This window comes from Equus asinus, chromosome X (genome assembly GCF_041296235.1).
Source record: "Equus asinus isolate D_3611 breed Donkey chromosome X, EquAss-T2T_v2, whole genome shotgun sequence".
Lineage (NCBI taxonomy): Eukaryota > Metazoa > Chordata > Mammalia > Perissodactyla > Equidae > Equus > Equus asinus.
The window spans coordinates 124,754,844-124,773,611 of record NC_091820.1 but is presented as its reverse complement, the minus strand read 5'-3'; the positions used below and the strand labels follow the sequence as shown (position 1 = coordinate 124,773,611).

General features: G+C 39.4%; 1 protein-coding gene across 2 annotated transcripts; it reads right to left on the bottom strand.

Moving 5' to 3' along the window:
- Positions 1-1,385: 1,385 nt before the first annotated feature.
- Positions 1,386-18,726, bottom strand: HTATSF1 (HIV-1 Tat specific factor 1). Of its 2 annotated transcripts, none has more exons than XM_070502273.1 (10): positions 18,511-18,726; positions 18,153-18,393; positions 16,230-16,410; positions 15,239-15,286; positions 14,193-14,347; positions 12,064-12,227; positions 10,850-10,949; positions 5,602-5,691; positions 4,419-4,556; positions 1,386-3,665 (listed from the first exon to the last, which is right to left on the bottom strand). In XM_070502273.1, the coding sequence occupies exons 2-10, from the start codon at positions 18,336-18,338 to the stop codon at positions 2,406-2,408; spliced, it is 2,322 nt and encodes a 773-aa protein (XP_070358374.1). In that variant the 5' UTR covers positions 18,339-18,393; positions 18,511-18,726; the 3' UTR covers positions 1,386-2,405. The 2 variants fall into 2 exon arrangements, with proteins under 2 accessions (XP_070358374.1, XP_070358375.1); XM_070502274.1 differs by having other exon boundaries at positions 18,515-18,702.
- Between the last annotated feature and the right edge of the window lie 42 nt (positions 18,727-18,768).

The window sequence follows — 18,768 nt, the reverse complement described above, 5'->3', positions numbered from 1 at the left end:
TGAGGTGTGGTATGAGGGAAAAATCATTTGAGCAAACTGTGACCTGACCGCCTAAAAAAAGGCATGCAGTTTGTATCTGAGAGATACTCAATAAGGAAAAAACAATCTATAAGAATATTGACAAATATTCACGAGGGGCAACTTTATAAGCCTTCTAACTGTTCTACAAGCCATGGCTTTGTTCAAACTAATTAAGAGCACTTCTCGGCCTGACATTGAAATGTTTGGTTCGGTTTACTTTAAAAGTCACATTATCTGAAGGTGTATTCAGAAAATTAGCTAACTCCTGTCTTAGAAGTCACCAAGTAATTTACACCAGGAAAAGAGATTCCACTTTAACGAGGAAGAGGTAATGGCTTCCAAATGGACTAATCTGGCAAGAGCCAGCTTCAGAAAGAGCCCAGTTGTCGTTAGCTGAGAGGGAAAAGAGATCTTTCGAACAAATTACTCCAGCTTTGCCCTATCAGGCTCCTTTTGTAGAAAGCATTAATGATTTCAAATATTTCACTAATATTGGAAAGACCATTAATGTTTTTATCTTCTAACATGAAGTTTCAAGTTTGTTCTTATACAAGGTACACTCCTATACTAGACAGACTCAGAGGAGGACCTTGAAGCCTTTCAAAGGCATCCCTGAAGCCGCTTCTGGTTCATGCATTCAGGATTGAATATATTATTTGATATTTATGTAAACTACATAGTCTTAAGGAGCATTAACATTTAGAAACTGTCAGGTAATTGTTGAGTATTGCTGTGCTTAAAATCCACCCTCATATTTTTCTTTTGTTAACAGGGTGTATTGCTGCCTCACGATAAATTCCATTTTCAGGACCGATAAAACCTGATTACTTAGTAAACAGGTGACCATGTGCGTGTGCTTCATGACTCTTATATTTATCATCACTTCATAAATTTAACATTTTACAGCTGTTTGTGACTTTCGCTTCCAGGGTGTTTATATGAAGAGCATGAGTGTTATACATGAACAGAGAATGAGAACGTGATATCAACCAAATTAAGGAGCAAGGGAAAAGATGTTACAATCAAAACAGCCCCCTTCTAATGGTTTTCAAGCTAATTTATGTTGCACTTATGTGTTCCAACTATCGTGCACAGAAGATCAAGCACTCTTTTCATCTAGAAAACTAATTCTCCATAAATTTAGTGTTTAAATGCTTCTGGCTTACCTTTAAAGGGGAACACAATTCTGGTTTGCAATTTTTCTATATTTAACCTTCTCCACCTTTTACTGATTTACCCCTGGTGCAAATCCTGAAGATTTTTTAAAAGCCCAGACATCAACTAAAAAATTCTCAGAACGCTGGCTTGAAGTACAAGAACTCTTTTCTCTCTAAAGAGAGCAATGATTACACTTACAGACGGTATAATGAAAAAGAGCCAATGCAGTTTATTTTAATACTTCTAATTTATGAGAATAACTTCTTAATGCTACATCCGAAGTCAATTCATCAATACTGAATTTGGAAAGTACAATCAGAAAAGGCTCAAAATTTTATTGGGACTACACAACTTAGCACAGTACTAGGCACTGTGATTCTAGAACAAACACAAAAACAAAAAACAGAAGTATGCATGACAAAAGTAGCTCAACTCGAGGGGACCCATGAACCTCTCAAAACTGTCTACAAAAAGTTGTGCAGTGTGTGCATATATTTTTCTGGGGAGAGGTCCCATAACTTCAATTAAATTCTAAAGGGGCCCAAACGGTACACAATAGAATTATAATCTCCTCTATATTTTCAATAAGGAAAAGCCGCGGATCTCGGGAAGTTCACTTTTGCACATCTAAGAGGCAATTTTCATAGAAAGAGGGTAGAAATGAAAACAAATACAAGTAACTTGCAAGGACTTGGCAGGGAAAAGCTCCAAAGTGTCACTTGCTTGATAAGTTTACTAACATGTTCTGGTACAGAGAGGGGAAATGGGGACCTAAGTGGTAACAAAAGCTGGAGGCAAGGAGACTCCTATGGGATTTTTCACGACCCTAGAAAAACTAAACTTTAGTATGAACGAAGCAATAACTAGAATTTAATATGTAATTTAACGCAAGTCCAACTTTCAGTTTCTGCATATTAACAACTTATCTTTATTTTTGAATATCACAAACTTCAATCAGAATACTTTAAAAAATATTATTCTGCATGCATTTAACAAATCTGACAAAGGACAAGTATCCAGTTTACTTGCATTTTATACTATGAAGTTTTAATGAACAATTAACACATACTGCAAATCATTAAGTACAGCTAACAATGAAAACTTCGATGCTTTAATCTGATGGCACCCTACTACTATGCACATGTTCATGTAACACTACTAGTAATTACCCTGGAGCATAGGCAAAATGTAGCTGGAGGAATCTCCCTACAAAGCAAGTTTCACGATTAAATATCATCGTCGTCGTCATCGTCATCACTACTGAGGACGAAGCTGCTGCCTGTGGACAGGGGCCCTTCATCCTTAACATTTCCCAAACCACCCACAGTCTCTCTCTCGTCGGAATCGTCAAACAACTTCTCGCTGGAATCGTCGTCAAACAACTTCTCGTTGGAATCATCATCTTCAAACATCTTCTCATCTACGTCTTCCTTTCCATCTGCTTCTTCGTCTTCTTTTTCATCAGAATCTTCAAATACCTTTTCGTCTTCATCTTCTTCCTCCTCCTTCTCATCAGCATCTTCAAGCCCCTTCTCATCTGCATCTTCATCATCCTCTTTTTCATCAGACTCATCATCAAATACTTTTTCATATGGATCATCCTCTTCTTCCTTTTCGTCTGACTCTTCATCAAACTCTTTCTCAGAGCCTTCCTCATCAAACACTTTTTCAGAGCTGTCATCTTCAAATTCTGATTTTTCAGAGTCATTTTCTTCTACCGTTTTTTCAAGAACATTTTCATTAAATTCCTTGTCGGAGCCGTCCTCATCAAAATCTTTTTTGAAGCCATTTTCTTCAAATTCTTTTTCAAAGCTATCTTCAAACTGCTTTCCAGAGGAGTCATCTTCAGATTCTCCCTCCGAGTCGTCTTCTCCAGACTCCTCTTGGGGGCTGTCCTCCCCCTCAGACGCCACGTCAGGGCCATGCTCTTCAGTGGCCTTTTTAAGGCCATTCTCTTCACAGTCATTTTTGAGTCTCTTCTTTTTGAATTCTCTTTCAGGGCCATTCTCTTTAGACTCTTTTTTAGGACTATCCCCTTCAAGCTCCTTTTGGGAAGTGCCTTCCCCACACTCTCTCTCGGGGTAGTCTTCTTCACGCTCTCTTTTGGCGCAGCTTTCCGCAGACTCTCTTTCAAGGCAGCCTTCTTCCGATTCTTTCTGGGGGCAGCCTTCTGCAGCCTCTTTTTCGGGGCCACTTTCTTTAGCATCTTTTTCAGAAGCATCTTCTTTAAATTCTCCCCCATCTTCTGTCTTTTCAAACTTCTTTTCATCTATAGGTTCTTCAAATACCACTGCAGTTGCAGCTTCTTGAGCATTCATTTTAGATGTGCTAGGGTGCTCTGAAAAATGCCTTACTCTAGAAGGCCCTGCCCTTTCCGAAGCACAGGCAGATTCTGAACGCCGGAGGCCTCTATTGGCCTCAGGAGCATTGAGGAAAGCCTCCCATCCTCTCAGCCTTTCCTCCCTCTCTCTTGTGGTCTCCTCCACCTGTGCACAAATGGAAACTGCCATTAAAAGAAGTTTCAGGCAAAAAGAAGTACTAACATCTCTGAGCATTTCTTTTTTTGTTAAAGATTTCATTTTTCCTTTTTCTCCCCAAAGCCCCCTAGTACATAGTTGTATATTTTCGTTGTGGGTCCTTCTAGTCGTGGCATGTGGGATGCTGCCTCAGCATGGCTTGATGAGCGGTGCCATGTCCGCGCCCAGGATCTGAACCAGTGAAACCCTGGGCCAATGAAGCAGAGCACACGAACTTAACCACTCGGCCACGGGGCCGGCCACTTTGGGCATTTCTAACATTAATCAAAGTACCCTGAGGCATCTCATCTTAGGAAATCAAAGCAATTCCCTATCTTCAGTTTTCAAAACTTCACATCTTGATTTACTAGAGATGACCTTAAGAGATCATTCAAACAAATGCCCAACAACACAGTATTGCAGAAATGTCTCAGCAATTAAAAAGTTAATATTTGAACTCTGAACTTTACAACACAGAAAGGAAGAGAAACATTTTGGTTTAACATGGTCTTATCACTATTCTGAGCAAGCTTCAAAATTTCAGACTTATAAACGGAAAGACAAATATTGTTCTTTCTTTGCTCTAAACACAAAGTATTACTTAGAAGAAGTACTGTTACATTAAGCAGATCGAACCAATCCAAAACTTATCTGAAGGACTGCTACAGCAGGATTTGTTGGTAATGAAACCGTTTGTGTGCTCTTGACAGTTGCAGAACGTACCTGATAATCTGTAGTCCCATCCCATGCTTGGGCAGTGATTTGACGGCCACCAAACCACCTTCCATCGAGGGTCTGAATACAATAATCAGCCTCCTCTGGATCTCTAAAGGACACAGAGGCCACACCATCTGGGTGTCTCTAGAAAGACAAGGAAGAAAAAGACAGAATGAATGAGAAAATTAAAAATAAAACACACACATTTGACAAAATAGCGAAGTAATAGTGTTGTCTCTGATAGTTTGAGCTAAAAGATTTTATGTATGACAACTTTCTTCCCTTTCACCTCAGCCAGGGACACGCAACTAGCTGCTTCTTTAGCTTAATCTTGTCTAGCAAGAACCAAGTGTGATGTCCTTGGAAATGTTTCTGCTGACAACACTGTCTAACGAGAAGCAGTATAAAGGCAGTATAGTTGTTAAGAGCCTGGACTCTGAAGTCAAATAGCCCTGGGACTCATCCCTGGCTCTGCCAGCTAGTAGCTGAAGGACTTTGGGCAAGGTGCTCAATCTCTAAACTTTCAGCTTCCTCATCTCTAAAATGGGTATAATAGCACCTACCTACCTCAAAGGATTGTGAAGATTAGTGAGATAACATGTAAAATGGTTTGTAGTACAGAACCAATAAACAGTGACTCTTAATTATTTTGTCGATTTTGGAAGTTAAAAAAGAGTGAGAACAGGGCTGGCCCGGTGGCATTGTGCTTAGGCTAAGCGTGCTCCACTTCAGTGGCCCATGGCTTCAGATCTCATCAAGCCATGCTGGGGCGGCAATCCACATACAAAATAGAGGAAGACTGGCACAGATATTAACTCAGGACCAATCTTCCTCACATACACAGAGAAAGGGTGAGAAGGGAAACATACAGGAGAATATTCACAAAGAGGGGGAAACGTGGGCAAATAGGGAACCCTAAGGTCTTATACATTTTTCTTATACTTTCACCAGATCATATACTAGAGAGTGTTGATAAAGAAAAATAATCAAGGCATACCATGTCTATCAGAGCCTTGACTTACAATCCATGTTCATCTAATTATTGCTAACAGATTACTCCCACCAGATAGCAGACCTACTATATACAAACATTAATCTAAAATTTGGGGGCTTACTGACATCTGCTAATAACTTATTAAACCAGAAGAATGATTACTTTAGGAATCATTTGTCCAAGCCATGAACTTACATCAAAGAGAAGGAGCTTCCTAATTTGTCCAAACTTTGAACACTCTACTCGGAGGTCTTCTCTTATCTCATTCAGCACCAACGGATCATCCTGCAAAAACACTCATGATTAAAATGGGTTTCCTCCCTTCTTTAAGGACGAATTCTAAAAATCAAATTTCTTGCTTTGACAATCCAACGAATAAACGCTTTACTTAAGGTTAGTTATGTTTGTCAGTAGTCTACAAAATTTAGAAGAGTCCAAATTAAATGAAGTTAGACTACCACGGCTGCTGCTACTACTACAAGTCTGGCCCGTATGACAGAGGAAACGGATAAGTACATGAGGCTGCAATGTAAGGTGTGAAAGGTGCAGGAGCAAAGGAGAGAGGAGCTGTGAGGGCTGGAGAAGTCCTGTGGCACATTTGAAGTCAGAGACCGCTAATTCCTATGTTCTGCACGGGCCTCATGACTACAGCAATGAGATGAGAGCCCGTAGCTTTGTGTTTTGCAAAGATTCCTACTGACAGAAATGTTGTGATGGGGAGAGATATCCCCTTCATTGACTAAGTGTTCTAAGAGTGTTCTTCGGGCTTCCGAGATTCTATTTTAACTCACAGCATAAACCTCACCTATAAGGATTACTGTTCATCTTGTCTCCTACCACATTTCAACAGAACTACACAAATAAAGAGCGGTTATTAAGCACACAATAAAACACATTCTCAGCCGTCGCTTTCGTGCAACTACGAGTCTATTAAGACCACTCAAGCACCGCGGCTTCCAGCGGGCTTAAGCTCAGGTGGACCCTCCCCATCACAACACAATTTAAGATTTCCTATGGGAATTCACAAACCTTTCTCCAAGTCCCAATGCACGAAAAAAGGTCAGAAAAAGTTACATTATCAACCTGCATTTCAACTACATACAAATATAAATAAGGATATCTCAACTACAAATTCTTATTGAAATAGACCCACACTTTTTAGCAACATTTAAGTTCCTCTGTCTCACAGGTCTTTATTTTCCTCACCAACTAAAGAGGAACTGCACAACGTCTACAAAAAGTAGCTATTCCCTCCTAAATTTCTCTCAAAAAGCAAACATAAACAACTACTAGGCAGTTACTGAAATCGAATAAAAAATATAATATCTGATAAATCTGAGGCATCTAAAACTATAGTTGGCAGGACTTGGGATTTCCCCTCACCTATAAAATGTAACTTCGGAGAGGACGTCAATTTGTTTTATATATAATTATCAGATCTGCGCGGAATGGAGCATGAGTCATTTGGTAAAGTCTTGACGTGGCTTTCAGGGATGTGGGTGGTTAGCTCCACTCAGACTGTACGCTTTCTGAAGGCAGGAATCGTGTTGGAATGAGTTTTGTATACCTCACCGAACACAGCAGTCATTTACACACAGCGAACAGTCAAGAAAAGCTTTCTCAGAGTTTGATAAACTATTCCTAATACCTCTATTTTATTCGCCAAGGGAAATCAAGATTATATTAAAAACAAAGAAAAACTGTTTCAAATACTGGACAAATTTAGGTGTGATTCCATTGTTGGGGGAGGGGAGCATCACCTTCTTTATTTCTACATCAAAGTCTCAGAGCTTTTCCTATGAGGATATCAAATCATAGCCAGTCTCCCCAGACCTCCATTTTCTGTTATACTAGTTTGAAAAAATAATTTATCTTTGCTGCTGCATACTATCTTGAAGCTTAAAAATAATAATTCCCTCCTCTAGGAAAACTCTTTAACATAGCTAAGCATGGAAATTTTTTAAAGACAACATTTTGCAAGCAATAGACTTGATACTAAAATCAGACTGATACAATGAGACCTCCTGCAGTCGACGCTCTTATTTTTTTCCCAGGGTGGTGTTTTTTTTTCCCAGGAAGAAATAAACCATACTTCTTTCCTTTCCAACCTAAACTTACACTGTCCAAGACACTAACCACACATGGCTACTGAGCACTTTAAATGTGGCTAGTCCAAATTGAGGTGTGTTGCAAGTGTGAAACGAACACCGCATTGCGACGATTTAGCACCAAAGGAAAAAAAAGCAATGTAACGTAGCTCATTAATATTTTTATATTACATGTGGAAATTATATTTTGGATATATTGGGTTAAATAAAATTCATCATTAAAATAAATTTCCCCATTTCACATTATATTTTTATTGTAGCTACCAGAAGAATTTAAATTATACATGTGACTCACATTACATTTCTATAGGACAGTGCTGGTATACACAATGAGAAATCTACCTTTGCATCTGAGTTTCGATTCTTCATCTCTTGGGATTCAAATTTGCCAGGCATGCATTTTTAAATAAGGCTTTGAATTAAATACTGAAAACTCTCTAAGTTACATTAAAGATATTGGCCTTCACTGTTCACCCTGACACCAAGGAGTATTTTTAGGTATTTTGCTTCTAATACTGGTCAACCATTTGGAATAAAAATATATTACATCCCCCCTAAATCTGATTTCTTTCTGACACCCCAGGTACCCTGACAATTCAGTTTTTGTTTTCCACTACAAAGCTCAATGCTCATGTCTGTTCTTTAGATTCATATGGAATCTTCACTCAAATCAAACACTCCCTCAAAGGCGTCCAATGAAGGCAGGTTTTCCCATTGAACACCTCTATCACAAGTGATATGTCTCCACCAGCACTGCATGATAGAACTTCCTGTGGTGACAGAAAGGACTACCTGCACTATCCAACATCGTAGCTACTAGCCACGTGTAGCCAATACAACTGAGGAATTGAATTTTCAGTTTTATTTCATTTGTATTAATTTAAACTTAAATAACCACATATGGCTAGAGTTTACCATACTGGACAGTCTACTATGTCAGACAGGCCTATACTGATATACTTTGACGATCAGGCCCACAAAAAACAAGACTGCCTGTAGTCCCTCTGATTGACAGGCTCTCATCAAGCTTGCCAGACCTCACAAGACCAGGCAGGCAGGCAAACAAGGATGGCACCAAGGGTTTCTCTGCTGAGAACTATGAAGCCCATCACTGGCCCCCTAGCCTTTGTGGAATAGGGGTCTGAAAAGAAAACTTTCCTTCATTTGCAAAGACGCTAAAGAGAAAATGTTTTATCCATTGAATGAATGAAAAGATTCTGCCTTGAGAGTAACAAGGGTTTCAATCACTCTTTCACTTTTCCTTCATATAAATATTGAGAGACTATTAATAAAATATATATTGAGGGCCTACTGTGTGCCAGGTACAATTCTAAACACTGGGAATATAACAGAAAACAAGACCGACAGAGCCCTGGCTCTAGAGCTCACATTCTAGTAGAGGAGATACAGATAATAAACGCTATGAAGGGAACACAACAGGGTAACATAAAGGCTCTAAACTCCAAAGGAAGGGTTTTTTTAATCAATCAAGAATTTACAAGCATGGGGCCGGCCCCGTGGCCGAGTGGCTAAGTTCACACGCTCTGCTACAGCGGCCCAGGGTTCCGCCAGTTTAGATCCTGGGCACAGACATGGCACTGATCATCAAGCCAGGCTGAGGCAGTGTCCCACATGCCACAACTAGAAGGACCTGCAACTAAGATATACAACTATGTACCGAGGGGAATTTGGGGGAGATAAGGCAGGGGGAAAAAAAAAAAGATTGGCAACAGTTGTTAGCTCAGGTGCCAATCTCAAAAAAAAAAAAAAGAATTTACAAGTATGAAACTTCTATCCTTAAAAATATCCACTGGAGGGAATTTGTAGGGGTCAAGGTAGAATAAATGTGGCTTTCTGGAGGAAAGCATATGTGTTAAGCTAGGAAAAACTAAGTTTGCCCAGGGTGATAGCTAGACTCAAATGAGTGTCTCAATGAGCAAGGCAGAAGGCAGAAACAAAAATAGACGTAATTACACAACACACTTCTACTTGCAGAGGTTCCAGATAACTTGAATTAAGTTTGCATTTATATTCACATTCAAGTGTTAGGAGATGGAATGTGTGAATTAAGGACTTCAAGAGATGGACATTAATGGTTCACCTAATTAAAAAAACCACTTACTTACCAGAGGGATAAAATGTTAATAATCATACGAAATAGACTAGATACCATGACCCATCTACGCATTTCTTTCAAAGGCCCACCTGGCAAGGACAGTGTGTCAAAAAGTATCTAGTGTGCATATGTACACGTGTGGTTTTTAAACATATTTCATTAACAGTGAAAGTCTAAAGCAGCTCTATTTCAAGATTCTTCATGATTCTAGTCAGAAGAGACATTAAACATACATAGATCCCATGTATCTTCCTAGTGCCCTCAAAAGATACGCAGACCCCACAGGTGCACAGCAAACGCTATCACATCACTATTCGCTGGCATGGAGCTCAAGAGGCCATTTTGGGGCCCTCTCTAGGGGAACTAAAACAATATTGCCATTCTCACTCTGTATAAATGCACAAAAGGAACAAGAATGAGCTTTGGTAGCAACTAGATCATTTATAAACCTGGAGTTTTGCATCATGAACGTTTTTTTCTGATGTGAAATTGGTTATCGTTAATTTCAGAATCCAGGCAGAGAATAAAGAACTGTTCCATGAACGATCCTATCGGTCTGCGCCAAAGACAGAGGTTAGAACAAGAGGCAGAATGCAACACAAGGTACTCTGACGGCAACTAATATTCCTTAAACCTCTCTAGTAGCTCTTCTTCCTTTACTCACTTTTATCTGCTGTTCTTGGAATTCTACACGGACATTTAGTATTATAAAGTCCTAAGAGCCACTACAGAGTTCTGTAAAAATTAGGTTCCAAAAAACAACCTCCATTATTCAAACATCAGTGGTTCTATTTCATTAACCTAAGGTTTTCTAAGACTCAAACTTTGAGTCCCAAAGTGAAGTTTTCATTTACAAGCGTGAAGCTGCTCCTCCCCACCAAAATCAGCCCTTACTTGTTGAACTGCACTCAAAATCCACCAGCAACTCCCCAGAAACCCTTAAAGGACTATATTTTTAATGATTTCCCATACCAAGTAGGTGCTGTCTGGGGGCACAGTATGGGTATTAAACAGTCCTACCTGGTGTACAAATAAAAGAACACTGGGCTAAACATGGGAAAATCTGCAAACTTCGACTGAATTTGGGCTCCATTTTTCTATCTTGATGACGACATAAATGTGTGGGCTGGGACATGGGAAAGGTGGGGTACGGTAAGCTCTGGGCTCTTTTGAAAGAATGCGTATCAATGTTTTCATTGGTAAGAATACTGCCTCCTACCTCAAAATCCATAGGATGAAACATATTTTTAATGATGACAACTCGCTCGTGGCGCATTCGGGATGGTCCAGCTCTTCTTTCAGGTCTCCAATCCAACTGCCTAATGCAATAAAGTAGCAACAAGAAACTGAATTTTGCTCCATACTTGTTGGAGAGAGAGAAAATGAGTCATTAATATAATCCTTTATTGAGCATTTAATAACGATAATTATTTGATTCCAAACAACATTGTGTATTTTAGTCACAGTTCCATTCAGAAAACTTTCTGAAATAAAAATAATGGGCAGGTGAAAGATGGTCCCAGTATCTGAAATCTCCAGAACATATTTTTTTCCTAGAACTGTTGTCTGATCACAATTATTCCAATGAGACTCTGGAAAAATTGCTAATTATTTAGTATGTATGACTATCTACGAAGATATACTTTGAGACCAAAAAATACATGAAAACTGTATTGCTTTTTAGGCATTTTATGATTATAAAGAACAAACTGCACTGAAATATTTAAAACTACTCACTCTTTGTTACGATCTTAAATTTTACTGATATTGTTTATAAAAATTTGCAGGTATCTATTCTAACTATTCTTGTAAAAACTATAGGACATCACAACTAAACACTTTTATGATCATTTTATCATTAGTTCCAGCATACTGTCAGAAGTGTTTTTAGAACTCATTCTGATAAAAGTACTTATTTTGGCTAATTTCTTAAAAATAGCACATTTCAGGAAACATACTAAACAAATGAATTAATAGAAACTTGACATTATGTATACGCTATATACATAGTAAATACAATGATAAAACCTATCATTTCTAATTTCTAATTCCTGTTAACAAACATGTATATAAAAATTTAGCTCCTGGTATAGCTAATTTCAATCCACATCAAGAATGAACTAATAGCCCTGGTTTACAAGCCTAAACTATTTTATTTAATCTGATGTTCAACATTTTCCAAAGACATGGCTCTCATCTCATCTAAGCCCCTGATACACTACAAATGAACACCCCAGAAAATGAAAACCACCACCACTGCCAAATCATCCTATTGTACCGATTACCAAAGGTTCCTGATGAGCTAATGACATTCTTTTAAAATAATTTGTAGGCATATTTGATGGAACAAAACTAGGTGGCTATTACCAAAATATACTCTAGGATATTTATATGAAATCTATCGAAAAGGAAAGAAAAATAAAAACCACAAACTTTTGCTGCAGAGACAATTTTTTCTTGTAGTCTTTGCACTTTTTCTTCTTCTTTGAGGCATCATACTCCCCCTTTAGTTGAAACTGTGCCACCTCGACATGTAATTTATAGCCTCTAATTTCATCTTCGTCCAAAAGTTTTAATGCGAGATCCACAGATTCTCTCTTTATAAAGGTAAAACAAATACGGTCGGTAAGTTACACACTGACATGAAATTTCGGGAGTTTTTTAGATGAATTCTGACTATACATCCAATAAAGATTTAAATATAACTACCTACTCTAGGATAAAAAACTCTAGAATGCCTATCAGGAAAGCTGCTTTCAAGATATAGCTGTCTCGAACCAGGCATGTGAACCTCGGCAAGTTATTCAAGCTCCCTGAGCCCCAGTTTCTTCATCTGTAATGGAAATAGAAATGCCTTCTTGGCAGGGTTCTTGACAAAACGAAATGAAAAAATGCACAGAAAGGATAGTTACTGGCATATAGCAGGTGCTCAATAAATCATATCATTATTGGAAAAGTAGTTTTGCCTCCTGGAGTCTCAATTTCTCATCTATACAATGAGGCAAATGGCTTTGCATGATTTTTAAGGTGCATTCCAGTTTTAAAGTTCTAAAATATTCCTACTTAAAAGACTAGATGACTCAAGGAACTTGCAATAACATAGCCAGCCTTTAATTTTTTTGTTCGCCAATTAAAATGTAGGTCTGCAATATACTGAGAAGTAGATGATGATTATCTGATGGCTTATACATTAAATACATTTGTGGATTCTGGGTCCTATACAAAGGGGGCAGCTGTCAGGCCTACACAGTCAAAGATCTGAGGACCTGAGGAGAATACAAAAGGACACCTGAACTCAGCTGCGAAATGAAATGTGGATCCTGGAACAATTAACTATATTCTTCTGGAACTCAATGTACTAGTTTGCCAGCCTTGCACTTTTACGGGTCATAAACTGTATATGTAAAAAGTTTCTCAAAACCCCATTTTTCTCTTTAAAACATTTAAAAATCCAATCAACCCCCCTAAGAATCTGTTGACAGATTTTTAACAATCCTTGAAGAACTTATAAAACTCTCAAATCTCCTTACATTTGAAAATTACGTTAACTCCCTTCCTATAACGGTCATATCCATAACCCATTGCCATCAGGGTCAAGAACCAAGTGGAACCTACCTCCTGAAGAGCTGTCAGCTCAACCCTCCCCTTCGGACTTCGTTGACATGTTGCATGCTCACAACACAGCCCTGGTGTTTATACTCTTTTTTTATCACTTTGATTTTACTTTTTAATTATTTTCAGGTTCTGTGACATATGTACATGTCATCATCATGCCCCTTTCTTTTGTCCCCTGCAAGAATGTGTAACACATGTTCCTAAGGTGGTAAGTGTTCCAGAAATGATGGCTGCCTCTCGCACTGGGCTTTCCCTGTGCAATTTATGGTACCAGGAATACATAAAATTCTGCAAATGTCTGTTAATACCACTCTGTTCTCTCCCATTCAAAATACACTTGAAAGCAGTAAGCATAAGCTATCACCTCCTTTATAACCTAATTCAGGGGCCAGAAACCGTCTTTTGTAAAGGGCTGGTCAGTAAGTATTTTACGCTTTGTGGGCCACATGGTCTGTGTTGCAACCACTCAACTCTGCTGTTAAAACACGAAATGTGTAAATGAACGAATGTGTTAGTGTTCCAAAAAAACTTTATTTGAAAGACAGGCAGTGGGCTGGAATTTGCAGAAACCCTGGTCTAATTCATTCCACTGGGCAAATAAAACGTTACTGGCTTTCTTTTTCTTCGTGGATTTTCCAAATGTGTTCTGAACTGACTATATGCATACACTCCTACAGAGATCTCTGCAGTGAGAATTCCTTTAAGTAAAAGAAGCACTTCAGCCATCCAACTTATATAATACCTTGACCTGATAACATAGTTTTCTTAGACGAACAAGTGAGTAACCTTACCAATGTGATACGCACAGGGGCAATCTGAAATGTCAGTTTTCTTCATAGCCTGTTTTGAAAAGTTCTCAGTCTCAGTTATCATATATACATAATTATAGCTCTGGTTCCTGAGTTAAAAATGGAGATATGAGAAACTTACTTGGCCACATAACTAACCTTCAAATAACAGCAAAGCCCATCTCCTTTAAGATTTCCTTGATTATCTTTGTAAAGCTTGACCTTAAATTCTTCTGTCTGAGGATCTCTCATAATAATGCCAAACTTGGACATGAGTTGTATAAATTCATCCACTGTAATGTCTGGAGGCAAACCTGTAACATTAGGAAAAATTGTTTAAAAAGACATTTATAGGGGCTGGCCCCGTGGCATAGTGGTTAAGTTCGGTGTGCTCTGCTTCAGCATCCTGGGTTCACGGCTTTGGATCCCGGGCACGGACCTACACCAGTCATCAGCCATGCTGTGGGAGTGAGCCACATAAAAAAAGTGGAGGAAAACTGGCACAGATGGTAGCTCAGGGCTGATCTTCCCCAAGCAAAATTAAAACAAAAATTTATAAAAGCTTCTCAATAAAAATGAGGGTTACTTAGCATTCTATCAATTAGAAATCTACAACTTAGATGAGCACAATTTTGATTTTCTAAATGTATGTAAAAATCTCAAATCTATAGAATTGAGGAAATTTCATGTTTTAACGTATTCAAATATACTCATGTGCCACATAATGATGTTTTGGTCAACAATGGACCACATATACAATGCTGATCCCATGAGTACCATATAGCCTAGGTGTGTAGTAGGCTATACCATCTAGGTTTGTGTAAGTACAATCTATGGTGTTTACACAACAACAATGTCGCCTAATGACACATTTCTCAGAACGTATTCCCATCGTAAAGCGACACATGACAGTATACATTAAATTATGCTTCACTAAGGCCTTGTATCACTGAATCTAAGAGGCAAAGTGCCATAAGTTGCCTAAATCAGACAAAAAGCATGTCATGCAAGGTTACACACACTTAATTTTTCCTAGTTTTGTAATAAATAAACATATTCCTCACTAACGTAAACAGCTAAACCAAAAATATTGACACAATGATAAAAATTAGACTTCAGAGAAACTGAAAACTAAAAATCACTTTGTGAAAAATCTGAAAATCAAATATTTCCTACTGTAAATTTGTTTAAAAAGGTATACATACCAGACACATATACATTTGTATTTCTCCCTTCTTCAACGTGAAACCACCCTAAAAATCAAAATGAAATAAATAAATGAAACACACGCAAGAAAAGGTAAGTGTCACATTATGAAATCTTAACAACGTAGCAGTTTCTCGAAACCTCCAGGAACTTTTTCTTACCTTTAGAACAGACAGACTAACTCAACTCACTGTCCGGCTTTCAAAGACACAGATCTTTTGCCAGATAATTAGTTTCAGAGCCTTGTCTGAAAAAAGACGGCTAGTGTATCTTGGTTCTTTATGATTCTGATACTACCTTAATAAAAAAACTCATCCTTGGGGCTAGCCCTATGGCATAGCGATTAAGTTCAGCACAGTCCGCTTCGGCAGCTCGGGGTCCGCAGGCTCGGATCCCAGGCACGGACCTACATGACCTTGATGAGTGGTGTGCTCATCAAGCCGGGCGGTGGCAGCATCCCACACACAAAATAGAGAAAGACTAGAACAGATGTTAGCTCAGCGGCAATCTTCCTTAAGCAAAAAGAGGAAGATTGGCAACAGATGTTAGCTCAGGGCTGATCTTCCTCAGGAAAACAAAAACAACAAAAAAACTCATCCTTGCACTGACTTTAGGCCCTGGCACACATAAGTTGTTTCTGACTCCAACCTACTGTATTAGATATGGCCAAGCCGAAGCAACACTGATCTGAATTCAATTTAATTAAACATACATACACAAACAAAAATAACCTTACAATTAGAATTTCTGATAATCCCCTAATAATAGCTCTATTTTGCAAAGGAAGAAACTGAGGTAAAGAGGTGAAACAGCCTACCCAATGCTCACAAGGTAGTGTGAGAGCCAACATATGCACCCAAATAATAATTTAAAAAATCATCATCTTATGATTCCTTCAAAGCTATTATAATTCTCCAAAAAGTAGCTATCTATACACACGCTCACAGTCGTAATTGTTACACTCATGTTTTGCAAGCTAAATCCACTTGCCTGAATCAGCCTTTCTCTTCTCTCCCCTCTTCTTGGGATCACTGGGTTCGGGGGTTTTTCTTTGCGGAGGTTCCTCTGCAGCCCTAGTGCTGACGTCTTGCACATTTGCAGTAGAGCTAGATGCGCCATCATTAGAAAAGCCGTAATTGGCCTGATACGTGGCAATGAAATCTTCAGTGATCTAAACGAGAAATTCAATCCATACACATACAGAAATTAAAAAATACTTTCCTCCCATGAAAAGGTTATGCTGTGTTAAATTACACCATATTCAGTTATACAACTTAATACAAAGTGCTTCCGTAGATAACAGTGATAGTAATTAAAGTGTAAACGCAAGAACAGTCACTTTATATAGAAAACTGTGCGTAAAATGATAAAAAATAAAAAATGGGTACATCAATTATCAAAACAAAATCTGAGATACTATTAAAGCGTTTTAAGTGATGTTGGCACCTTTTCTAGTTGATTCTTTTATAAATTACTACCTCTCTACAGTCTACTTGACTAAGGCTACGAGTACATGGAACAAAGGAAGTATCAGATAACAATAAAACAGAATAAAAACCAATAATCAAGTAATAATCTAACAACACAATCAATTTTTCTTTCACTATATAGATGCGCAAAAGTCTATGCACACTAAAATTTTAAATACCTGTGTGCAGAGAACAGAGAAAACGGAACTCTGATTTGGTATATAAAGGAAAGGGCTAACAACGGTAAAATTAAATGCTTATTTAACTCTATCACTAACTAAATCACATTATCATTTAGTGTGAACAAATTAAGAACAAACCCAACTCACATCTATCAGCTTCCTGGTTTTTAGGGAAAAAAGCACAATTGCACAAGGAATGATATGTAGTTATCTCTTCATACCGATCAACGGTAAGCATACAAAGGAATGGGGAAAATTTTAAACGCAAAGTTTGAAGAGGTACGATCTTTCATAACATAAAAAGATAGAGTCACAAATTAGTCCATCACCAGAGTACTGTTAAAACCACTCAGAAAGCTGAAGAAACCAAGTCTGCACTGGACCTGGCACCACCAGGACAGAAGTGAAAACATAAATTTAACAATTTGGAGACAACGGAATACATACGCAAAGAAAAAAGGGAAAGAAGAAAGTTGAAATAGTTTTTTGAAGAAAGGTGAAATAGTTTTTTAAACAACAGTCAAATGACACAATGGAGACACGGTTTGTATTTACTGGCTTGCAAGTCAATTAGTATGCTATTGGTATCCTTTTTTCTACCCATATGAGACTGATTAACAGGAGACTTTTACTGAAAAGTTCACAGAACCAAGTTTAACACCAGTTTATTTGACTCCCAAGCTGAAATAAAATACTTAACAATTTCCAAGTACTCTAAATAAATATACACAGACCTTTTCCAACCATATTCTTTGCACCTCTAGTCATATTCCTATGGTTATAGGGTTCAAACAGTTGAGTCTAGGGACGAAATTTTATAGGAAATTAAAGAGACGTGCAAAGTTCAACTGGTAAAGGTTTATAAATGACTACTTTTCTTTTCAAATCAAGAAGCTGCATTTTGCACATAGCACAAAAGCTAAACATCTGCATTCCTAGGATAATTCTTGCATTCCTAAATTTGCTCTTGGTGTTTCTCCTCTTTGCAATAAAAAGTACTCACCAATGTAATAACCAACTGTGACCTTCACAGGCAAAACTAATAAAGCATAGAAAAGACTTAAGAGTCAAATTACATTGAAGACATCGCCCTAAAGATTTACGTTCCTTTACACATCAGTTCTGCAACAGACACAACAAAAAACACGTCACTATCCATGGGGGCTCTAACCCAGGACCTCGGCAAAGAAAACGTAAAAGGAGCGCCCCGCCAGGCTGCCCTGGCGGGCCGCTCTGCGGTGGCGCCCGTGCCACTCTCTTACCTTAGGGAACCAAGCCTTCTTGTCCAGGTCCCACTCGTAGGGGGTGTCAGCCGGCTGCTGCCCGAAAGCCTCGGTCTCCCCGCCGGGATCTTTCTGGCTGTTGTCGTCCTTGGTGTCTCCGTACAATTCTTGCATTCGCAACTGCTCATCAAACTCGTCGTTGCCATCCAAGTTGCCGCCGCTCATGGTGCCGACTTAGCCCGGGGGCAGGGTCCAGGCGAGCCCAGAGGCCGAGAGGACGCTGCGGGGGCAGAGAAAGCGCGCTCGGCCCGCGCCCCGCGCCCCGCCGCCCCCGGCCCGCGCCCCGCCGCGCCCCAGCAGCCCCCCGGGAGTCGGGCCCCCGCCGCCCGCCGCCCACCTGCCTCGCTGCGCCGGGCCTCGGCGCCGCCGCTCGGTCCAGGGCGCGAACGCTGCGCGCCCGCGCGCCGCCGCCCGGGTCTGAGGCCCCCGCGGCAACGTCAGGAAATTACTTGAAAAGGGAGGCCCGCTCAGGCTGACGCAGTCGCCATTGTCGGCGCGTCGCGACGTCGCGGGTCGCGCCGACACGCCCACCGTGGCGTCAACAGGCGCCGACGCGGGCCCGAGGTGCGGGCGGGGCGGGGCGCGCTGCTGCCGC